This window comes from Salvelinus alpinus, chromosome 25 (assembly GCF_045679555.1).
Source record: "Salvelinus alpinus chromosome 25, SLU_Salpinus.1, whole genome shotgun sequence".
Classification (NCBI taxonomy): Eukaryota; Metazoa; Chordata; class Actinopteri; order Salmoniformes; family Salmonidae; genus Salvelinus; species Salvelinus alpinus.
In genome coordinates this window covers 24,316,047-24,341,787 of record NC_092110.1, presented here as the reverse complement: position 1 = coordinate 24,341,787, position 25,741 = coordinate 24,316,047, and the positions used below count along the sequence as shown (strand labels likewise).

Genomic DNA, 25,741 nt, shown 5'->3' with positions numbered 1-25,741 from the left:
GGTTTGTAGTGTGTAGCTTAAAATGTGTATGAATAGCACAGTTCCAAAACTTTTGGTCACCGTAGACCTCTATATTAAAATGAGCATATTTCTGTGATTTTATTTCAAAAAGTATGATGAGTATCAAAAATAAAACTTGTAACCAACAAGTTAGACCTCTCTGCACTTTATAACTTTGAAATGTAATGTTTCGCATTAAAGCTGTAGGAGGAGTGGTGGTGGGAATAATATGAATAATAATTGGAGTATGACAAATGTTGTGTGTTGCTTTGCAATCACACTAATGGTGGCAGTGATAATGATGAAGAGGAGTCAAGAAAAGAAAGAAGAGCAGAATGATTTTGGTGATGATTTTGCTCCTGTAATCAGGGGTGTTTGTTGTTGTTATCCTGTGGTTGTAGGTGTTTACAGTTGTCTGTTTTATCTTAGGCCTAGGATAGGTTGGGAATGATCCTTCTGAGTAAGTCCTCAGTGATTAGAAGATGTGTCATTCGGTCTACAGATCACCCTTGAGTGGCATCGAGCTGCATTTACAAAGGAGCAGATAGTCTACAGAGAAGAACAGAATCAAATGATATCAAATTCATTCAAAATCATGCTTCGTAAACAACAGATATAGACTAACAGTGAAATGCTTACTTACTGGCCCTTCCTAAAAATGCTGAGAAATGTAAAAAAAAAATCTATAAAAATAATAACACAAAGAATAAATTCACAATGAGTAATGATAACATGGCTATATACACGGGGTACCAGTACCACGTCAATGTACAGAGGGTACGAGGTCATTTGTAGGGGTAAAGTAGCAGCTGCGTAGGTGATGAGTCAAAAGAGTTAGAGCAAAAAAGGTCAATGCAGATACTCCGGGTAGGTATTTGGTTAACTGTTCAGGGTCCTGTTGGTTCCAGATATGGTGCATCAGTACCGCTTTCCGCGCGATAGCAGAGAGAACAGTCTAGGACATGGGTGGCTGGACTCTTTGACAATTTTTAGCCCCTTCCTCTGACACCGCCTGGTATAGATGTCCTGGATGGTAGGGAGCTCGGCCCCAGTGATGTACTGGGCTGCATGCACTAGCGGCTTGCATTCGGATGCCGTGCAGTTGCCATACCAAGCGATGATGCAGCCAGTCAAGATGCTCTCAATGGTGCAGTTGTAGAACTTTTTGAGGATCTGAGGGCCCATGAAAATCTTTTCAGCCTTCTCAGGGTGAAAAGGGGTTGTCGTGCCTTCTTCACGACTGTGTTGGTGTGTGTGGACCATGTTATTTCTTTAGTGATATGGACACAGAGGAATTTGAAGTTCTCGACCCGCTCCACTACAGCTTCCGTCTATGTGGATAGGGACGTGCTCGGCCCCACTTTTCCTGTAGTCCACGGTCAGCTCCTTTCTCTTGCTGACATTGAGGGAAAGGTTGTTGTCCTGGCAACACACTGCCAGGTCACTGTCCTCCTCCCTATAGGCTGTCTCATTGTTGTCGGTGATCAGGCCTACCACCGTTGTGTCATCAGCAGTGGTGGAAAAAGTACCCAATTGTCATACTTGAGTAAAAGTACAGATACCTTAATAGAAAGCTATTCAAGTAAAAGTGAAAGTCAGCCAGTAAAATACTGCTTGAGTAAAATTAACAAAATTATTTGGTTTTAAATAAGTATCAAAAGTAAATATAATTGCTAAAAATAAAAGTATAAATAATTTCAAAATCCTATTATTTAGCAAAGCAGACATCACAATTGTCTTGTTTTTAAAATGTTCTGATAGCCAGGGGCAACACTCAGACATTATTTACAAAAGATCCATTTGTGTTTAGTGAGTCCGCCAGATCAGAGACAGAAGGGATGACTACTTGTTCTCTTGATAAGTGTGTGAATTTGACTATTTTCCTGTCCTGCTAAGCATTCAAAATGTAATGAGTACTTTGGTTGTCATGGAAAATGTATGGAGTAAAAAGTACAATATTTTCTCTAGGAATGTAGTGAAGCAAAAGTAAAAGTTGTCAAAAATATAAACAGTAAAAGTAAAGTACAGATACCCCCAAAAACGACTTAAGTAGTACTTTAACTTCTTGCCGCACGGATCCCTTTAGCGGGATCATTTTCGTAAACAACAGCTGAATTGCAGAGCGCCAAATTAAAAAAAAATACTAAAAATATTTATAATCCTGAAATCACAAGTGAAATATACCAAAACACAGTTTAGCTTGTTGTTAATCCACCTATCGTGTCAGAATTTGAAAATATGCTTTACAGCGAAAGCAATCCAAGCGTTTGTGAGTTTATCAATCACTAGACAAAACAGTAAGAACAGCTAGCCTCAAATTAGCTTGGTCACTAAAGTCAGAAAAGCATTAAAATTGATCGCTTACCTTTGATAATCTTCGGATGTTTGCACTCACGAGACTCCCAGTTACACAATAAATGTTATTTTTGTTTGATAAAGATTAGTTTTATAACCAAAAACCGCCATTTGGTTTGCGCGTTATGTTCAGAAAACCACAGGCTTGTTCCGGTCCTGAAAGGCAGACGAAAATTCCAAAAAGTATCCGTAATGTTCGTAGAAACATGTCAAACGTTTTTTATAATCAATCCTCAGGTTGTTTTTAACATACATAATCGATAATATTTCAACCGGACGGTAACCTATTCAATACTACAGAGCAAGAAAATGTCGAGCTACATCTCTCGCGCGCAGGAACTAATCAAAGGACACCTGATGCGTTTTGAAAATCTCGCTCATTTTTCAAAATAAAAGCTTGAAACTATGTCCAAAGCCTGGTCACAGCCTGAGGAAGCCATTGGAAAAGGAATCTGGTTGATACCCCTTTAAATGGAGGAGGGTCAGGCAACAGAACAGGGATTTTTCCAAATAAAACGCACTTCCGGGTTGGATTTCCTCAGGTTTTCGCCTGCAAAATCAGTTCTGTTATACTCACAGACTATATTTTGACAGTTTTGGAAACTTTAGAGTGTATTCTATACTAATCTGTCAATTATATGCATATTCTAGCATCTGGACATGAGAAATAGTCCGTTTACCTTGGGAACGTTATTTTTCCAAACATAAAAATTCTGCCCCCTAGCTGAAAGAAGTTAAAGTATTTTTACTTAAGTATTTTACACCACTGGTCATCAGCAAACTGTTGTTGGAGTCTTGCGTGGCTACGCAGTCGTGGGTGAACAGGAAGTACAGGAGGGGACTAAGCACGCACCTCTGAGGGGCACCCGTGTTGAGTGTCAGCGTGGCAGATGTGTTGTTGCCTACCCTCACCACCTGGGGGCGGTCCTTCAGAAAGTCAATGGTTCAGTTGCAAAGTGAGGTGTTCAGTCCCAGGGTCCTGAGCTTAGTGATGAGCTTGGAGGGCACAATGGTGTTGAACGCTGAACAGCATTCAATGAACAGCATTCTCACATAGGTATTCCTCTTGTCCAGGTGGGAGAGGGCAGTGTGGAGTGCAATAGAGAGTGCATCATTTGTGGATCTGTTGGGACGGTATGTGAATTGGAGTGGGTCCAGGGTGTCTGGGATGATGGTGTTGATGTGAGCCATTACCAGCCTTTCAAAGCATTTCAAGGCTACAGATGTGAGTGCAAAGGGGCGAGTAATTCTTGGTAGTGTTAACTTCTCTAGGATATGTGGGACGCTAACGTCCCACTTGGCCAAAATCAAGAAATAATGTAGCGCGCCAAATTCAAATATAGTACTATAAAAATCAATCTTTCATGAAATCACACATGAAAGACACCAAATTAAAGCTACACATGTTGTGAAGGATTTACGGGGATAGCACACCAAACAATTATGTTAGCTCAGTACATAGCCACAGAAAAACACAGCCATTTTCCCAGCAAAATATAGTAGTAACAAAAAGCAGAAATAGAGATAAAATTAATCACTAACCTTTGAACATCTTCATCAGATGACACTCATATGACATCATGTTACACAATACATTTTTGTTTTGTTCGATAATGTGCATATTTATATCCACAAATCTCGGTTTACATTGGCGCCATGTTCAGAAATGCCTCCAAAATATCCGGAGTAATTACAGAGAGCCACGTCAAATAACAGAAATACTCATCATAAACTTTGATGAAAGATACATGTTTTACATATAATTAAAGATACACTTGTTCTTAATGCAACCGCTGTGTCAGATTTAAAAAAAACTTTATGTAAAAAGCACACCATGCAATAGTCTGAGTTGGCGCTCAGATTTAACAACATTTCTCCGCCATGTTGGAGTCAACAGAAATACAAAATTACATCATAAATATTCCCTTACCTTTGATTATCTTCATCAGAATGCAGTGCCAGGAATCCTAGTTCCACAATAAATTGTTGTTTTGTTCGATAATGTCCATTACTTATGTCCAATTAGCTAATTTTGCTAGCATGTGTAGTACACATGTCCAAACGCTCGCGCAGATGCAGGCAAACGTCGGACGAAAACTTCAAAAAGTTATATTACAAGTCGAATAAACTGGTCAAACTGAGTAGAGAATCAATCTTCAGGATGTTGTTATCATATATATCCAATAACGTTCCAACCGCATTCTTTTCGGTCTCTATAAGTAATGGAACGCATGACGATATCATGAGGAAAGTGCTTGACCAAGAACTGGCACTCTGCCAGACCACTGACTCAAACACCTCCCATCCGGTCCCACAACACAGCATAAGCTTCATTCCATGTTCTACTGACTGTTGACATCTAGTGGAAAGCGTAGGAAGTGCAAACAGATCCATATATTACAGGGAATTGAATAGGCGATGACTTTAACATCGACCACTCTCAGAATTCTCACTTCCTGTTTGGATTTTTTCTCAGGTTTTTGCCTGCCATATGAGTTCTGTTATACTCACAGACATCATTCAAACAGTTTAAGAAACTTCAGAGTGTTTTCTATCCAATAGTAATAATAATATGCATATATTAGTATCTGGGACAGAGTAGGAGGCAGTTCACTATGGGCACGCAATTCATCCAAAAGTGAAAATGCTGCCCCCTATATCAAAGAAGTTAAACAAATCTACTTTGAAACAAAAGTATACACCTCACACACATGGTTATGGGCTTAAAAACAAAGACATCTGTACCATGTCAGGTATAGAGTTTACATTTATTAAATTCAGTTTGCATCCCAATATTACACTTTATATGCATCACAGAAGACTGAAATATAACAAAACTGTTTGACAATAAAACACAGGATTTTCATTATAATTTGTAAAATTTTTGTATTAATTATGAAATATTGATAACATTTTTTTTTTGTCATTGACTGCAGGAAAGTGCTAAACAGGTTATCTTGCCGTTCTTGGACACAGGGACTTTAGTGGTCTGCTTGAAACAGGTAGGTAATATACAGACTGGGTCAGAGAGAGGTTAAAATTGTTAAGACACTTGCCGGCTGGTCAACGCAAGCTCTGAGTATGCATCATGGTAATCCTTCTGGCCCCGCAGGCTTGTGAATGTTTACCTGTTTAAAGGTCTTACAACGACTACAGAGAGCGAGATCACACAGTCGTCCGGAACAGCTGGTGCTCTCATGTATGGTTCAGTGTTGAAGCGAGCATAGAAGGAATTTAGCTCGCCTAGTAGGCTTGCATCACTGGGTAGCTCACAGCTGTTTTCCCTTTATAATCCGGGATAGTTTTAGAGCCTGCGTAGTAGGATTCGATTTTAGTCCTGCATTGACACTTTGCTTGTTTGATGGCTTGTCGGAGGTCGTAACGGGATTTCTTATAAACATCTGGATTGAAATCGGCAGCACTAGCCTTTAGCTCAGTGTGGATATTGCCTGTAATCAGTGGCTTCTGGTTGGGATATGTACGTACGGTCACTGTGGGGACGACGTCGTCGATGCACTTATTAATGAAGCCGGTGGAAGGATAGAGTTATTGTCAGATTTGCCAAAGGAAGGGCGAGGGAGAGCCTTGCGTTTCTGTGTGTGGAGTAAAGGTAACCTAGAGTTGTGTTGCCTCTAGTTGCACAGGTGACATGCTGGTAAAAATTATGTTAAATGGATTTCAGTTTCCCTGCATTAAAATCACCGGACACAAGAAGCGCCGCCTCTGAATGTGCATTTTCTTGTTTGCTTATGGTCCTATACAGCTCGTTGAGTGCTGTCTTTGTACCAGCATGGTTTCTTTGGTGGTAAATAGACAGCTACGAAAAGGTTATGCACAATAAACAGTAAACATACAGTATGATATTTGAAATTGAAATGGCCTCTGTATAGCAGTTCCACTGGGAAGCATTATTGAAAGGAGGAAAGATCCAGTTTTTAACAAGCCTTTGTCTTCCCATGTGACTCAAAACAGACATCATAATTGTACTCACTGCCTGTGCACACAGATGTAAAAAGAAAGAAAGAAAGAAGAAAGAAAGAAAAAGAAAGAGAGATTGTGTATGTGAACTAAAGAGAGAGCATGTTCAATTCTCATGCAGGAAGTGAAAAGAGACCTGATCCGTAGGGATCCCCGTTTCCCCTTTTCGCCTCATTTACCCCCACTCTACTCTAGACTCCAGGGTAATGGAGGGAGGGAGGCCCGAGAAGAGCCTAGCACAGACTAGGAGTGTGTGTTAATTTCCTGTAGTATGAAGGGAGCACTAGTTTTTCGCATGGACATGTGATCATGGACATGTGATCATGGACAGTGATCATGGACATGTGATTGTTATTCAGAGTTTACTGTGTGAGAAAGAGGACAGTGTCGTGTATCGGTTCTCAGGAAAAAAACGATTCCACCGTGTGGACGGTTTTTATCCCAATACATTTCTGGGAAACCTTTTCTTTCTCTTCCTCTCTATTCAGTTGATGTCCCGTGTCACCGATTATGCACAAATATATCAAGTTGAAAAATAAAGAATAAAAAAAAAAAATCCAACTCATACAAGAACCTAATAAAGTGTGTCAGTGTTGTGTTGTGAAATGCACTGACACAGATGTGCTTTTCACTCTGTTTCAAATGTTCTATTTTCTGAAATTTCTCAATGAAAGTGGCCAAATCAAATTAAGGGTAATTTGGTAAGAAAATATGAAGCTATGTGGACATTATGAAACGAAGGAATCCACAAAGAACAACTCCAACCCATTTAATGGTCAGAATGAAGAGTTTAGATGTTGTGGTCTTGGTCAGTAAACCCCATGACCATGGTCTTGGTTATGAAACTTACAGTCTGACTGTCTGTCCTGCAGTAGTCTTGCTGGTAATGGAGAGGCTCTTTTTATCCATAAAATTGTGCTGCTTCTAATTAATTTATTAACATCTTTCTTGGATTACTAATTTCTGTTTCTCCTCAACTCAAATTCATTTAAGCCTATGTGATCATGACTCAGTTGTGCAGTTGATGACACACGTAGTGTGAAGTAGAGTGCTTCAACATAAGAGTTCTACATTGAGAAGTGCATGCAGATGCCAAACATAATTATTCACCTGCACTTCACTTGCACAATATTCCACAATAACTGGACTGCCCGTTCAAAGATGAGAGCAGGATTTCCATGCAATTCCCAGCATTTTGTTTCGAACTAAGCACTTACACTGTGTCTCTCCGCACAAGGGCATTAAGTGTATGTGTCTAGATGACTACCCTATAGAGCTGGAGGTCTTGGACTACCTCATATGAAAATGTATTACTGGGCTGCACAACTGCATGGAGGACTATCGAAGCCACAAATGTAATACCGTATAATCTACAATATATTCACTACTTCAGGTCCAAGGCATTGAAGAAAAAAAACGGACAATCCAATGATTCTTAATTCCATTCGTATTTGGGAAAATGTACATAAATTCACGAGGTGGAAAGAACCAATATCACCCGGAATAACCCCACCTTACCTCCAACGTTTGATAACATCTTTAAGTCCTGGTTCCAAAGTGGCATCATGAATTCTGAACATGTCTACTAGGATGGATCTCTAGTGTCATTCAATCAATTACAAGAAAGTTTTTTTGTTTGTTTTGGATACATTTTTTGCCTTAGTGTTTTGTTCGTGGATCCCTCTGTGAGAATGAATGAATGTGGATTTGTGGGAGATTAAACTTGACTGAGTTCTGTAGAAAAACAATCAAAAACATATTGTCCCCCCAAAAAGTTATCTAGATGGATCTGATAGAGTGAGTGTTTCTGTGAGTATTTTCTGAGTCAAACCTTCGTCACTGATCCTCATGGGTCTCCGTCGTAACAGAGGTTTGGCTCCACAGAGAGTTCCTCCGCTGTGGGAACTGGATGGTGTGTGGAGAAACAGAGAACAGTCTCTGAAGAGTTATACTGTATGAGAAACTACCATAACTGGGAGACTCACTCACTTTTCTTCTGCCTCTCCCCCTTCCCTTCCCTTCCCTTCCCTTCCCTTCCCTTCCCTTCCCTTCCCTTCCCTTCCCTTCCCTTCCCTTCCTCTCTCACTCTCTGTCTCTCTCTCTATCACATCTCTTTCTTTTCCCATCTCATTTCCATATCTCTCTCTTCCATCTCTATCTCTATCTCTCTCTCTCTCTCTCTATTTTTCTCTCCTAGATATCTGTCTCCCCCCTCTCTCACTCTGTCCCTCTTTGTCATTGAGTTAATCATGGTCCTCAGTGTGAGAAGGGATGCATCACGACTCTCGCCAGAACCCTTGGCCCTTACCGTTCTTCGTCAATCTGTGGGAACCTTGATTTTGGACGGCAGCCGCTTTTCCCACCACCAGTCCAGTTAGAAAATAGACCCGGTCGTACCCGGTCGTACTAAGCACCCAAACCGCTTGCCACTTCTCACGAGTTCTGGGAGTAGAGGTCAGCAGCTCCAGAATAAGCTCTAATGGGTTTTGAATGCAGGTACCGCTGTGTCCACTGCAGCATGGGATATTGAGTTCATGAGAAATGAGAGGGCTTTAATGATGATGTACTCTTTCCAAAAAAAGAGAAACAAAATGTCTCCCTACTTTTCCCAGTTTATATGTATTTATAAATAGTGTTTCTCTTCTTCTCTAACTGAGAAACAGTCTTGTTTGTGTTGTATTACTGTCAAATAGCTGATGAGCTGATGAAGAGTTTGAACAGAGTGGAAAAAGGGTACTTGGAAAAAACTTAAATTCTGCAAAAGCAGGATGGAACCATGTACTACAAGGTCATGTCGGTTTTACGAAACATATGAATGTAATGTCTGTATTAACTGATGTTCCCAATGGCTTCGATTGTTTTTGCGCACACCTGCATTTTGGTGTTTGCGTACCGGTGTGTTTGATTGCTTACTGAAGAATACATCTCCCACTCTCCTCATACTGTAAGACCATTCATCAAGCCATCTTCGACTTCCATCACATCCATTAAACTTTGAGTGTGTTTCCCGTCTTCCCGGAGAGCTACAGTTTTAGGAAGAGGGCAGCAAAAAAAACTCTTCTTGTATGTCTATGACAAAGCCAAACCCAGATGGGAGTTCCTCTGGTCCCCACATGTGAAGCACAGAGTCAATCTCACAGAGTGTGTGAATACAGCTGGAAAATTCCCCAGAGCTCTGGCTAATTGAAAGCTTATCGTCTTCTCTTTGTATTTTCTGAGCCGTGGGGGAGCGGTGTGGAAGGACACTGGCTCTGTGATGAGACTAAAGGAAATGGATGGTAATGTTTAAGACAGCACAGATCTGTCATACACTGTGAAGTGGAGCTCAGGTTCTCTGTGTGAGAATCCAACCGGTGTGAGATCTGTCAGCGGGGGTTCTGAGTGTGTGTAGAGATGCTTTGAGTGTTCTGAGTTAATTGAATGCAGTGTGTCTCGTGCCTGCGTGTGTGCGTCCTGAGGCTTTGTTGCCTTGCCAAGACTGACCCCACAGAAGGCCCGATGCTGAGACTCATGAAGGAGAGAATAGAAGAGGAGAAGAAAGGAGAGGAAAGAGGTAAAAAGGAATAGAGAGAAAGTAGCATAGGAGGGAGCGAGAAAGAAACGAGGGAGTGAGGGAAGCAACAAACCTTTTCATGGAATCTCAACAGGTGGGATTAGTTTAAGAGTGAGGGATTGTGGGTATTGTATTTCAGGTTAACCACAGAACTAATTTGATACCAGACCACCCTACGAGAGAGAGATCTCAAGTGTTTAATCCTGTGGGCAGACCTCAAATGAGCTAAATAGATGCCATCAGCAATGCATAAATTAACACCCAATCTTACAGTGGAAAACAACGCTGACATTCCTCATTTTTGCTCTTTTGTTTTTTAACAAGTGACAACTTGCTGATGTGTTTTGCGCGGAGGATGCCAGGGTGGTATCGGATTCCTGGGACGTGCTCTATTTAAGCCTTGGGTACAGCCGTGTTGACAGATGTGGCGTTTTGCGAGGTACTGAGAAGTGTGGGTAATTTGCCAGTGAGTGGCATACTGATGGGAGACTGGGGGATAATGAAGAGGGAAGGCTTGGGTAACCACCACTTAGATGATGAGAGAGAGCGAGAGAGAGAGAGTTTGAAGGGACATGGTATACAGTCTATGGTATTTACGGCTCTGAGCCTAAGAGAGTATTGGATGAGAACGGAATTTGCCGGAACGGAATAAATTGGAATGGAGTGGGTTTGATTGAAGATTTGTTCCCTTATACTGTACCCATTAGTCTGCTGAGGTGATCCTGTTTTGTATTTCTAGAGGTGAATTATAGCATGTGCCTACGTGTTTACATTCTTCACTTTCAATACCTTCCCTCTTGCTAATCATAGAGGTATTTACAATTGAGACTTTTCAATATTGAATGTCAGAATTGCAGTTAATGCCTAAACTTAACTTTAAACACTTAAAAATTGGACATTTGGTGCAAAAGGTTGCATGTTCAAATCCAGCGATAGAAAGTTGTTTTTGAGATTTCAGTTTTAAGCCTATCCCAAACCTTAACACTTAAGGTTAGGCATGATCTCCTAATGGTTAACTTAAGATTTAAGAGTTAATGCCTAAACCTAACCCTAACTGTAACGTCTGCTTCCAACTCACACTCTCAAACACGTAGATCCCCTGAACGCAGCTCACTCTCCAGATCCCAATCACCTGAATTCTGATCACCTGTATGTCATTATCACACACGATTTAGTTCAGTTCTTTGCACCCCATCATTGTGAGGTATTATTTGTTTTGTGACATATGTCTATTTGGAGCGCTGGTTTCCACCGTAATTTAATCCTCCCGTGTATAATAGTTTTGGTCTGCCTCACTAATGATGCCCTTCGGATTTCCTGTTATCAACCTATTTCCTGATCTCTTGGACGACGTAACTAGCCTTTTCCCTGCCTGTACTGTTACCTTTTTGGACCCCCTGTGTATGACCTTCTGCCTGCTTCCTCCTGTGGTCTTTTACAAATAAACACTTGGTGCGCCCTGCGCTTGAAACCAACTCTCTGTCTCCCCTCATGTTCATTACACTAACCTTAAAAATTCAGAGCTAATGCCTAAACTTAACCTTAAACACTTTGAAATTTGACGTTTGGAACAACTTAGAAATGTGGCGTTTGAGAAACTATTCTGATGTGAGACTGTGAGAGCTTGTTGTGAAGGATGTGGTCGTAAATATTTTTGAGACCCCTAAAATTTAGCTCAATGGTTCTATTATGCTATAGAGTATTATTACTTGTGTTGACATAACCTAGATTTTCTCCTCATTAAGGGGAACTGATATACATGCATCATTTTGTCATATTATAATTGGAATAAAAACAACGATCCTGAGAAAAATCTGAAATTTATGTTTTTTAATTAAAATGATTAAAAACTACATTATCTGCACACTTTACAAGCACTTAATACAGAGTCTTTAAGGATATTACATGGATGAAAATTAAATTAACATATCAGCTTCAGACATACATGCTTTGAGCAAAATGAATTAACATTATGGTATAACAAAATGAAGAGGAGGTTGTTTAAAAGAAACATTAAAGAAAACATAAGCTTTGTGCTTTTCTATCCAACATAAAATAAAATAAAATGTAATTGTACAATTTAACCTCCCTGTTTTGCAAATGCCTCATGATATACACACAACCTCTTAAGAGGTATGGGCATTTTATCAACAGATAATGGAAACCAACCGAGACATTTTGTGTAAAACAACGAATCCAAACCCTCAATGTAACAATATTACAGGCCTTTCTTTGGTTTTGATATAACCATATGATATCAGGTACATCTTTGATTTCTCATAGCTGCATGAATTTTGCCCAATCTAAAGTTAGGCCTTCAAACCCAAAGGGATGGGTAGGAACACAGTGATTATAAGAACATGCTATTCTTTCCCTCCACTCCCCAAGAGTTAGGAATGCATCTTTATATAATTGATTGTCTTAAACAAAAATAAGGCATAAGGTAGTAGATTTGTCAATAGAGTTAGCTTAACTTTTTTTCTGAGCGACAAATGCTAACAGTATTTTTTGTTTTTTAATGTATGAGCTCAAAGATTTGGGGTCGCTAAACCAACCCTAATTGGTATAATATCTGCTCTTAAGAAGCCCCACCAACTCTCCTCCTCCTTTTCACCAAAACACCTCCATTTCTTAACATGGCACACCTGACACAATGAATTAAGTGGCTCAGCACAGCTCATAGAAAAAAGATGCTCTGTCCTGACATCTGAATCCTGTGCAGTGTCCTGAGCTGCAGGCACTAATGATCAGTAAATTACAATAGGAAGGAGAGAAAACACGTTCAGAAAGGCTTCAAAGGACTCACAGCTCATGCAGAACAAAGGGACCTGTGCACAACAATGGCTTGTTTTTAGTTAGGATTGCCCTTGGTGTTGGTAAGAGGATCCCACTTTGAACACCCCTCTATCTTCATCCCTACTCTCTGTGTCCCCCTGGGGTGGGAAAGGCCATTGGGTCTGTGAGAATGTGCACAATCACACCTGTAGCACAGAAAGCGTGTGTGTGTGTGTGTGTGTGTATGCTTACGTGTGAAAATCAGCCCACTCCATCTCTACTGTTTAGTTAGCCACTTCAGACATGCCAATGTGGTTTGAGATTAAGCCAATCATAGTCTGAGGTTTCAGTCATTCTTGATACAGGTTAGTATCTTTGTTTGATAAACAAAGAAACAAGATCTGCATAGCCACATAATGTGGGTTGTGTACCTTAAGTATTTATTTTCTTCTTTAAAAGAGTGGAAAAAATGTGAACTCAAGGAGGCTGGGGGTTGATGATTGGGCGACTGTTTAAGGGGGGATCTTATAAATAAAGTGATTGTTGGATTTAATGTTGGGATCTGTGCTTCTAATGGTTAAATATCATGAATGTTTTTAGTGCATCGAAGCTACATTGAAATACAAAATAATAACATTAAAAGTTTAGTTTTTTTTCATAATTTAGAAGAAATATATTACACAAATTCAAATTTTATATTAAACGACAAATAAACAAAATATTTATACAAAAAAGATAAGGTAGAGAGAAATGCTAAATGTTTTTGGGCATAAGTGAACATTTTCTCAAATTTGGCTCAAATAAATATAAAAAAAGTAAACTGTATTATCTAGTTCAGACATACTACACTAGAACAGTTTGCAGACACAATGAAGAAATATATAGGCCTACCATAAGTACAAATAAAGATAACAGTCCAAGAAACTAAAAAGACAGGAATCCATAAAATTCCTGCTTCAAAAAACCTCTTCTCTGCTAAAGTCCTGGACGGTCCTCAGAATATCAGCTATTGTTCTGCTACATAGATGATCAATACATTAACGACTTTACAGGGGAGTTTCACTCAAATACATAATGTTGTTCATTTTGAATAAGCATTGCTTACTGTACCTCCAAGGACTGATCCATCCTAGTATAGATAATAAATGCAATTTTCAAGCAATGCATAACTACTTTGAGACGATGGATTGTTCTTGATGATCTTTCATGGACTGATGGATGAATCTCCAAACCGCTCACAAAATAAAAGCTTCAGGATCAATTGACATGTATACATTAGCAATACAGCCACAAGTCATCTAGGGCAGGTTCTGAGTCATGTGAAGCAAACATCCTGTTTGACTTCTGTTTTCACATAACAGTCAAAGGCCGTTGAGGCAGTACAGTCACTGTTCTGGATGTTTAGCTTGTAACGCCAAGAAAGGTATCCCTCATCTGAGGGATAAGGATAGTTTTGGTCTCGTTGGCTGATTAGCCGCAATAGCACTTGCATTTTTACCGTTCATCAGCTGCATAGAATGAATGGATGTGAAAGTTGTGCCTTTTCATAGTCTATGGTATGCATGTTGTACCTGTTTTTCAGAAGAACCTGATACAGTATATTACTATGGCTTATTTGTTCTAACACCATAACATCTATTTACAGTTATTTTGCAGTTCTTACTCATCAATTGAAAATAATGAGATTTGTATGGCTTTCAGAGTCTCAGAGAATAGTCCCTGTCACAGTGCAGGGTGTACCCATGGCCTTCAAAAAGGCCACCTCTGGCCATGGCATTCTGACAGACATTGAATGTCTTTGGTCAACTAGGAAAAGGGTACGAAGCGAGTGCGGGAAAATAAAAGACAAACATGCAACATTTATTTTTTGGGGAAGGATTCATCTTTTTTTGTTCATTTAACTTCTTTACTTTTGCTTTCTCTCTCTCTTCTCTGTCCTACATTTCCTCTAGCTGTCTAACAGTCAGTAGGGCCTCCAGACAGATTCATCCATGCGTCCAGACCCGCTCATGGTCGTAGGGGAGTTGCTGTGGCTACCATCCGCCTCCACCCCCTCGCTCTGGTTGCTCAGGCCCTGGATTATCAGGCTGTTGCCAACTCCAGAGGCTGAGGCCCCCGAGCAGGGCAGCAGGCGGCTGGGGGAGCGCTCACCCCCAGTCCCGCCCGGGCCCACCATGGAGAACTGGTAGGAGCCGGACCCGGTGCCGTAGTACAGGTGGTAGGGGGAGGAGTTGGACTGGAAGTGGCTTCCCTGGTTCTGGTTGCCCGGGTAGGGTGGGGGCAGGTATGTGTGGTAGCGGGAGGAGGCAGACATTCCCGTCACACTGAGGCCTCCGATGCCCGTGCTGGAGGGGTTGGCTGAGTAGGTGAAGGCCCCTGGGTAGTGCATACGTGGGTCTGAGAAACGAGGGTCAGTCAGCGGGGACAGAGAGGGGAAGGAGGTCCTCTGGGGGAAGAGATCAGCGGTGGGACCTGAGAGAGGGAGAGAGAAAGAACGCATTTGGTTTAGAGACTCCTGGTGCACATAGATGTCATACATGACCCGCCCATGAAAATGTTTCAGAGTCAAAGTGAGATAGGGAGAGTCAGAATTCATTCCACTGACAGGAAGCTGTAGTAAAGTACCACGTCCCCAACTGACAGTGTAGACCTACAACCCTGCAAACACTATCTAGCTAGAAGTAATGAACTGACAGTAACAGGTCAGTAACAGTCATGAAGCTGTGACAGCACATCAGCAAATAGATCTGTGAAGTTATGAGAGAGTCCTCCCCCTCAGCCTCAGAATACTCCCATTCTTCCTACACAACCATTCCAGCTAAACCAGAGGAACCTACAGTAACATTATTCTCTGTTATTTCGAATAATTAAAAGAGGCTAACACTGACAGCTTGTTGTGCATTGTGGGCTGTTGTGTAACTCTACATAAATCACACTGAAGAGAGGGAACAGGAAACTACAGAGATAACCGTCACATTCAGACACAAATAGGGGGAGGGAGGGAGAGCAGCCCGGTCTCATAGACTAGATGTTACATAGTATATGTAAATCCAAGACACTCAAATGAGTGTAATATGTTACGTTTGGTATGGTTACATAAGACAGAAGGTTACTTAAGTCAAAAACGAAAGGAGGGTGGTTGGTCGGGGTGGATGCGTAAGCGTATAACGCGAACGTCTAGCAACCCATAGGTTGCATGTTCGAATCCCATCATGGACAACTTTAGCTAATTAGCAACTTTGCAACTACTTACTACTTTTTAGCTACTTTGCAACTACTTAGCATGTTAGCTAACCCTTGCCCTAACATTAACCATTGAACCTAACTCCTAACTTTAACGCTTTAACCTAACTTCTAACCCTAATCTTAACGTTAGCCGCCTAGCTAATGTTAGCGTTAGCCACCTAGCTAAAACTAGCCACAACAAATTGTAATTCGTATCATATCATACGTATTGCTAATTCGTAATATATTGTACGAATTGTAATTCTTAACATATCATACGAATTGCAAACTCTTTCAATGCTAGTTAAGGATACTACAGGCCTAGTTATCACGTTTCAAGTTGGATTTATTAACTACAAAAAGGTAAGATGTGTTTTTAATTCTGTTACCGCTCTACACACACAAGCTTATTAGCTAGCTAGCTCAAAGGACATTCAAAGTACCTCCATAGAAACCACTCCTCCTAGGTATAATTCTGTGGACCTAATTCAGATAATGCATGTCATAACAAGATGCCCAGTACTTCAAGCCTCCTCCTCAACTCTCTCTTGCTCTCTCCCCACCCGCAAAATTTCAGTCGCATGTTGTGCCATAGGCTACACCGGTCCATCACGGGTGTAAACAACTAGCCTACTCTGTCTGTACTGTTTGGTGAAGTAATTCAATGAGCTAAATGTAAAAAACGGTTGATTTCACAGGTTCAAAAAGAAACAGAAAGAGGCGATATAAACCGGGAACTTTTTGGGGGGTTCGAACCGGTTCAGAACTTTATTGGCTGGTTGGAACAGTGGAACGAAACAAACAAAAAAATTGTCATTCTGTTCAGAATGCAATGATTGGAAAATTATTTAGGTTCCAACCCCTGATATGGAGTGTCTCGGATTTACGTACAGAGTAATATGAAATGCTCTGAGACCAAGTTGGTGAAAAACAGTGGTAGAGAGAGAGAAAGAGAGAGAGAAAGAAAGAGAAAGAGACAGATAGTCAGAGAGAGAATGTGTGTGTTCTATGTTTCTGTGTATTTTGCAAAAGTAACCAAACCGGATCAATGTCACAGACCAGTCAGTGCTAAACTATCCTGAAGTGTAGTCGCATAGGTAACACAGTACACAGAAGCCAGCTGTTTTGAGTCAAATTTCCCAGCCACGCATTCCCTAATTTATTCAACTGACAGAGGAAATTCAGATCATGCTCAAGTGTTTGACTCTGCAGTTTTCCTCGCTGGGATTTGGAGCAGCTCCTGCCACCAGTTTATTTCCTTAAGCACAACACCATACTGCCCCACAAAAACCAAGGCATGACTGCAGGGTTAGGCTGATCTGGCAGTTCTTTCCAAACACAACATGAGCAGTGTGTGTATATGTGTCTCAGTCTTCTCATTCATCTGCTGCCACCTACTGTACTGTAGTATCTGGGTTTGATAGGCGCATACAAGGACAGATGAGGACATGACTGCACACACCATGCACTTAGTGTATGCACCTAGGCCTTCAGCTAGTCTACCTGTTGAGTCAGACATAGTTAACCCATAAAGGACCGACTGGGCACAGACGTCAGTTCAACGTCTAGTTTTGATTTACAGTTGGTTGAGTTGTCAACGTGAAATCAACAAAAAATTTCGCCATGTCATTGGATTTCAGTTAAAAGTTGGATGAAAAAATATGAAATTCCCTTATGTTGATGACTTTTTGCAAATCCACATCACATAGATTTTGGGGGGTTGAAATGATGTGGAAACAACATTGACTCAACCAGTTTATGCCCAGGGGGGCTCCACTTACAATTACCAATATTGACAATAGTGACAGCATCAGGTGATTTATGTGACAGACAAACATTTGATTAGGTTTTTTAATTCTTCATTCTGTGTGATGTAGGCTTCCGTAAACCAATAAACGGCAGTTTAATATCGCTCTATTGATCAGTTTAATTTCTCTTTGGCAGGCAGTCAAGAATGAAGGTTTGCTCAGGGTGCGGCAGTCAATCACCTATTGGAGAAAGTAGGCCAACGGGAGCCATAGAACACCTGATAACTGTCACTCATCTCTGAGTCCTGTCTGACTGGTTTGTTGTTACTGTAGCCAGGGTTTTGGAATAAGAAATATATGTTTTATAATCAGAATTCTGAGACTTTTATTATAGTGTCACCATTTAGACTTTATGTCAGGGACTTTTATTTTGACAATGCCTTTCCCCATGCTCACCTGCGCGGGGGATTCACCTGAGTCAATTATGTGCTACAGCTACTACAGCTACTATTCGAATTAAACTATATAGAAAGGAACATCATTGTAACTCGATTCTTTAGCAACGGGCCCTCACAGAAATTGATAGATAATTAAGTCAATAAATGAGGGTTACATTACTACCTAAAACAGTTATAGTTGGCCAAGATGTTACAAGACGGGCGCAAATTGCATTGTAGCCTAATAGCATCTTGCCAAAGCTATGTTTCATTAAGTAGGCCAACTGTCGTTTCTGAAAACTGCAAGGGATGAAAAATATGAACGTTTGGCTATACTTTTTATCATCTTAAATTTGTCACGCAGCAATGAATAATTAACTCCACGGAAAGCAGACACGTGGCCTTCGGCTACAGAAGAGTGCAACATGCAGGTGTGCCAGTTATTGTGAAGTACCGTAAGTCTCCCCATCTTGCAACTATATTCAGTAAGTCATCCCTTCAATTCCCTATATGCAATTGCACATGGTTTAGTGCAGTGGAGGCTGCTGAGGGGAGGACGGCTCATAATAATGCCTGGAAACAAGCAAATGGAACGGTATCAAATCATATGTTTGACGTATCTGATACCATTCCACTAATTCCGCTCCAGCCATGAGCACAAGCCCGTCCACCCCAATTAAGGTGCCACCAACCTCCTGTAGTTTAGTGGCATACATTTTATCTAGGCGTACTGTACATAGGCTAATGGGCTGCATTATGTTCTGTCTGTTAGTAGCTGATTTTTTGTACATAGGCAGTAGTGGCAGTTTGATACTGGGTAAGGTGGGAATGTAGGTATGCAATGTATGCTCTAGACTTTGTTTGACTTTGACTTCCTTGTCCTGAGTGTCAGTGGCTTAAAAGAGACATTGTGAATACCAACAGGTGTGACGTGGTTTCTTGCTACACACACACACACACACACACACACACACACACACACACACACATACACATACACACACACACACACACACACACACACACACACACACACACACACACACACACACACACACACTGTCTGATTCCACTTGATTTGGTGTTGATGGGTTCAGTGTAAAATGTGGATTTGGATGGCAGAGAAAATACACTGTTTAAAAACAAATATACAGTACAAGTCAAAAGTTTGGACAAACCAACTCATTAGAAAATAGTAAAAATAAAGAAAAACCCTTGAATGAGTAGGTTTGTCCCAACTTTTGACTGGTACTATATATACAGTTGAAGTCGGAAGTTTACATACACTTAGGTTGGAGTCATTAAAACTTGTTTTTCAACCACTCCACAAATTTCTTGTTAACAAACAATAGTTTTGGCATGTTGGTTAGGATATCTACAGTGTGCATGACACAAGTAATTTTCCCAACAATTGTTTACAGACAGACTATTTCACTGTATCTCAATTCCAGTGAGTCAGAGGTTTACATACACGAAGTTGACTGTGCCTTTAAACAGTTTGGAAAATTCCAGAAAATGATGTCATGGCTTTAGAAGCTTCTGATAGGCTAGTTGACATAATTTGAATCAATTGGAGGAGTACCTATGGATATATTTCAAGGCCTACCTTCAAACCCAGTGCCTCTTTGCTTGACATCATGGGAAAATCAAAAGATATCAGACAAGACCTCCACAAGTCTGGTTCATCCTTGGGAGCAATTTCCAAATGCCTGAAGGTACCATGTTAATCTGTACAAACAATAGTACGCAAGTATAAACACCATGGGACCACGCAGCCGTCATACCGCTCAAAAAGGAGACGCGTTCTGTCTCCTAGAGATGAACGTACTTTGGTGCGAAAAATGCAAATCAATCCCAGAACAACAGCAAAGGACCTTGTGAAGATGCTGGAGGAAACAGGTACAAAAGTATCTATATCCACAGTAAAATGAGTCCTATATCAACATAACCTGAAAGGCCGCTCACCAAGGAAGAAGCCACTGCTCCAAAACCGCCATAATAAAGCCAGGCTATGGTTTGTAACTGCACATGGGGACAAAGATTGTACTTGTTGGAGAAATGTACTCTGGTCTGATGAAACAAAAATAGAACTGTTTGGCCATAATGACCATCGTTATGTTTGGAGGAAAAAGGGGGAGGCTTGCAAGCCAAATAACACCATCCCAACCGTGAAGCAACATCATGTTGTGGGGGTGCTTGTTGCAGGAGGGACTGATGCACTTCACAAAATAGATGGCATCATAAGGAAGGAAGGTTATGTGGATATATTGAAGCAACATCTCAAGACATCAGTCAGGAAGTTAAAGCTTGGTCGCAAATGGGTCTTCCAAATGGACAATGACCCCAAGCATACTTCCAAAATTGTGACAAAATGGCTTAAGGTCAACAAAGTCAAGGTAATGGAGTGGCCATCACAAAGCCCTGACCTTAGTCCTATAGAAAATTTGTGGGCAGAACTGAAAAAGCTTGTGTGAGCAAGGCCTACAAACCTGACTCAGTTACACCAGCTCTGTCAGGAGGAATGGGCCAAAATTCACACAACTTATTGTGGGAAGCTTGTGGAAGGCTTCCCGAAACATTTGACCCAAGTTAAACAATTTAATGGCAATGCTACCAAATACTAATTGAGTGTATGTAAACTTCTGACCCACTGGGAATGTGATGAAAGAAATAAAAGCTGAAATAAATAATTCTCTCTACTATTATTCTGACATTTCACATTCTTAAAAGAAAGTGGTGATCCTAACTGACCAAAGACATGGAATTTTTACAAGGATTAAATGTCAGGAATTGTGAAAAACTGAGTTTAAATGTATTTGGCTAAGGTGTATGTAAACTTCCGACTTCAACTGTATATATAGTGCATTCGGAAAGTATTCAGACCCCTTCCATTTTTCCAATTTGTTTTACGTTACAGCCATATTCTAAAAATGATTAAATTAACAATGTTCCTCATCAATCTACACACAATACCCCATAATGACAAAGGGAAATCAGAAATACCTTATTAACATTTGTATTCAAACCCTTTGCTATGAGACTCGAAATTGAGCTCAGGTGCATCCTGTTTCCATTGATCATCCTTGAGATGTTTCTACAATACAACTTGAATGGAGTCCACCTGTGGTAAATTCAATTGATTGTACATGATTTGGAAAGGCACACACATATCTATATAAGGTCCTGCAGTTGACAGTGCATGTCAGAGCAAAAAGCAAGCCATGAGTTCGAAGGAATTGTCCGTAGAGCTCCGAGACAGGATTGTGTCGAGGAAGGGTACTAAAACATTTCTGCAGCATTGAAGGTCCCCAAGAACACAGTGGCCTCCATCATTCTTAAATGGAAGAATTTTGGAACCATCAAGACTCTTCCTAGAGCTGGCCGCCCGGCCAAACTGAGCAATCGGGGGAGAAGGGCCTTGGTCAGGGAGATGACCAAGAACCCGATTGTCACTCTGACAGAGCTCCAGAGTTCCTCTGTGGAGATGGGAGAACCTTCCAGAAGGACAACCATCTCTGCAGCACTTTACCAATTATGCCTTTATGGTAGAGTGGCGAGACAGAAGACACTCATCAGTAAAGGGCACATGACAGCCCGCTTGGAGTTTGCCAAAAGGCACCTAAAGACTCTGAGACCATGAGAAGCAAGATTCTCTAGTCTGATGAAACCAAGATTGAACTCTTTGGCCAGAATGCCAAGGGTCACATCTGGAGGCAGCAAGCCTACAGTAAAGAATGGTAGTGGCAGCATGATGTTGTGGAGATTTTTTTGGCAGCAGGGACTGGGAGATTAGTCAGGATCGAGGGAAAGATGAACGGAGGAAAGTACAGAGAGATCCTTGATGAAAACTTTCTCCAGAGCACTCAGGACCTCAGACTGGGGACCAAGGTTCACCTTCCAACAGGACAACAACCGTAAGCACACAGCCAAGACAATGCAGGAGTGGCTTCGAGACAAGTCTCTGAATTTCCTTGAGTGGCCCATTCAGAGCCCGGACTTGAACCTGATCGAACATCTCTGGAGAGACCTGAAAATAGCTGTGCAGCGACATTTCCCATCCAACCTGACAGAGCTTGAGAGGATGTGCAGAGAAGAATACAGGTATGCCAAGATTGTAGCGTAATACCCAAGAAGACTTGAGGCTTTAATCGGTGCTTCAACAAAGTACCGAGTAAATGGTCTGAATACTTATGGAAATGTGATATTTCAGTTTTTTATTTTTAGTACATTTACAAAAATGTCATTATGGGGTATTGTGTGAAGATTGATTTGGGGAAAAAAACAATTTAATCAATTTTAGAATAATGCTGTAACGTAACAAAATGTGGAAAAAGTCAAGGGGTCTGAAAACCTTGCGAATGCACTGTATATAAAATATATATATATATTTAATATATATTCCTTTATAATTTCCCCTAACCCCACTACCCCTCCCCTAATTGGAGTAAACTAATAGACAACAACACTTAGGCTTCCAGCTTACAACAACACTTCTACTTCCAGCTTGCACATACTATATACATTTTACGGACACAGTATATTTTAGAATAGTTCACTTTTGTTTGTTTTTAGTCTCATCCTTCAGCTACCTTCAACCCCTCCCAAGACAGGCTGTATTTGTGAAACAGCAAGCGCTTGCACGCCACAGCCCTGAGGGGGTAGGATGCTGAACTTGCGTGCCACAGTCTTGTTGAAATGTCTTTCCCCTACGTCTGGAGAACTGGGTATATTTTCAGCAACAAAAAAATCTGTTCCTTTGTAATTTCCACGGCTTCTGCTTCATTTTTTCAGGGACACATTTATTTTCTGCAGTTGAAATTCTCTTCTTTTTCGGATAAGGGGGGTGCGTGAGGAGGGTTAGGGGTCTGTTTCTTTTTCCAGAGTCTAGCAGGCCCCGGAGTCGGGCCCCGTATCTGATTTCACGCAAGGAAAATCCAAACCTTCAGCTGCTGTTGATTCGGGAGAAGTGGAGTCAGCCCAAGCCCCCCCTCCCCCCATCTCTCTCTCTGTCTGTTCCTGCTGAATATATGCTTTAGGGTAGAGCTGGGATCTGTGGCACGGGGACTTGATGGCTCTGGTGGCTGTGGCCCACCCCACACATGATCTCTATTTAATTGTCGCCAGTTGAAACGTGTTGACTAAATTGTGGCGGGGACAGGCTTCTGTATTTCGTCAGGGGAAACTCAACTGGACACTTATCAAAACACCTTAATGGGGTTGTGTTGTGTCACAACCTTGGCGGTCGGCCAGCCAGAGAGCACCCACCACAACCGTTCCCCTCTCAGCAGTTCAGCGGCTCCCCCTAGAGGAGAGGGTTAGATAAACAACTCCATACTCACAAACAGAACCACAGTTTTGCAATCTTCTTTTTCTATTCACCCTGTTTGCTACCCTGATCCACACACAGCCCCCTCCTCCTCTCTCTGCCAGCTAGGTATAGACCTAGGCCCTAGGCTCTGCCGCAGGACTGGGGAGGAGGAGTGGTGGATCTTTGGCACAGGGTCCTGACGGGGCCTAGCTGGTAGCGGGGGCCCACCCCACACATGATCTCCATTAGGCTCAGCTGAAACGTGTTGACTAAATTGCAGGGACATGAGAGGGGATGAACCCCAGAGGGCTGGCTGGCGCGGCCCACCGTCTGTGATGTTCCCACTCTAAAAGTGGTGGCTTGGAATCAAGTTTTTTTTAAGAGAACACAGTGTTCTAGCGCGTTCCTCCCTTTCCCTCACTCCCTTGCTTGTGTGCACGCTCCCATATTGAGTTCTGCCACACAGCAGGGCGGGGGGAAACCTCTCTCTCTCTCTCTCTCTCTCTCTCTCTCTCTCTCTCTCTCTCTCTCTCTCTCTCTCTCTCTCTCTCTCTCTCTCTCTCTCTCTCTCTCTCTCTCTCTCTCTCTCTCTCTCTCTCTCTCTCTCTCTCTCTCTCTTTCTCGCTGTCACACTCTCTCTCTCTCTCTCTCTTTCTCGCTGTCACACTCTCTCTCTCTCTGAGGTCCACTAGTCCACAGTCAAGCGTGTAACCCAGATACGGAGGGAGGTTTGCCTCATTTGCTTATGGGAGAAACTGATTTTGGTTGTTAACATAAGGGCGAGCAGAGGCCGCCCGCGAGGTGTGTGTGGAGGGGTGAAGGGATGCAAATCCAGGCGCTCACCTGTGAAATGTTTACTCTGAATGCAAACGTCGACAAATAGCACCCAGGGAATGGTGTCTCAGGCAAATGAGCGGAGAGGTGGGAAAGAGAGGGAGAAAACTTCAGACCAGGCTGGCCCAGAGAGAGATAGATGGAGAGATAGATCTCTTCTCCTTTCATCTCCCTCCTCAGACTGCAGCCAGAGACAAGTGACTGTCCCATGCTTCCCAGACCATCACTGATTTGAGATGTGATGAGAGTTTTGAGAGCTTGACCAAATGCTACAAGGATGGTCAGAGTTGAAATCAGTATGGCCAAGCAATACAAAGCCAGGCAAATAATGTTGGTCCACAAGCCAAAGAATAGGAGACACAAATGAACACAAATGATCTGTAGATGTTTGTATAAGCGCTTAGGCCTTGGGGTCAGAGCTTCGCATCTGATGCAAATAGAATAACACGTCAACAACCCCAAAGACCTATCCATGGTAGCCACTGTAACATGTGAGCCAAGCAAGTTTTGCATGGTCCTATTTATCACTAGCAACACGATCGAGGCATTAGGGAGTTTGTGATGATAAAACACAGAGATTTTCCTAATGTATCAACGAACCAGATGTGATTTAGGAGTTTGGATAACTAAATTACCTGGATGGGTTCTAGTAATATTTGTTAATAGAGTTTGCAAGCTCTGGCCAGGTGGCATGTACACTCCTAGGTATTATTCATTGTCGTACTAATTTATTTATATTTCAGTCTCTTTGGAAATGGGTTGGAATTTCATGATTAGACATTGGGACCTCTCCTCAATAACAATAGTCCCCATCAAACGTCAATTCTACTTTTCACACCTTAGTGAATATCTTGCTCTGAAGTGAATATCTGGCAAGGGAATTTGCCAATCTATACATTCCATCTCCTCATTCTAAATCAGGGGAAAATTATGAAACTGCTCCGTTGTTTTTGGAAATCACTGACAGTCACACCTAAAATACTGTTTTACCCCAGGGGCTTTCCTCATCAAACGTATTGAAAACTTCCAGCAAGCCCAACTGATCAGTCCTACAGAAGGGTGTGTGAGTACAAGGAGCATCGAGGAGTAACATGGAAGGGTGTGTGAGCAGATGACTCAGCAGGTCTGGTGCAGTGGTTTCTGGGAAGAGGACGGGTGGCTGAGTGGCCGTGAGGCAGGAGAAGAAGAGTGCCAAAACACCATGATGGAGGGAGGGAGAGGGGAGCGACGGGGTGTTCTGGAATGTTCTGGGATCCAGAGCCCTGAGGGCAAACCGAAACACATTCCCAAAAATGTCACAACGAGTGGAACGCCCATTGCCATACCCATAGTTCGAGCTCTTCCACTATCTCTATATTCACTGTGTCAGAAAGATGTTTGATTAACTATTGATGTACAATTATGATGCAGAATTTCTCAATTTGTGTCCTTAGCTCCTCTTGAAGAGGTTATATTGTGTGAATTGTCTTGGGTGATATGTATATGTAGTCCAAGACTGGTAATTATGGTAATCTCTTATTGCTCGCCA

General features: G+C 41.7%; 1 protein-coding gene across 2 annotated transcripts in view; it reads right to left on the bottom strand.

Moving 5' to 3' along the window:
* Positions 1 to 11,701: 11,701 nt before the first annotated feature.
* Positions 11,702 to 25,741, bottom strand: part of LOC139553705 (runt-related transcription factor 3-like) — an 89,530-nt gene continuing 75,490 nt past the window's right edge. For both annotated transcript variants that reach the window (XM_071366299.1, XM_071366300.1), the window contains exon 8: positions 11,702 to 15,133. In XM_071366299.1, coding sequence (XP_071222400.1) covers positions 14,625 to 15,133 — 509 coding nt within the window. In that variant the 3' untranslated portion in view covers positions 11,702 to 14,624. The remainder of the gene's footprint in view (positions 15,134 to 25,741) is intronic.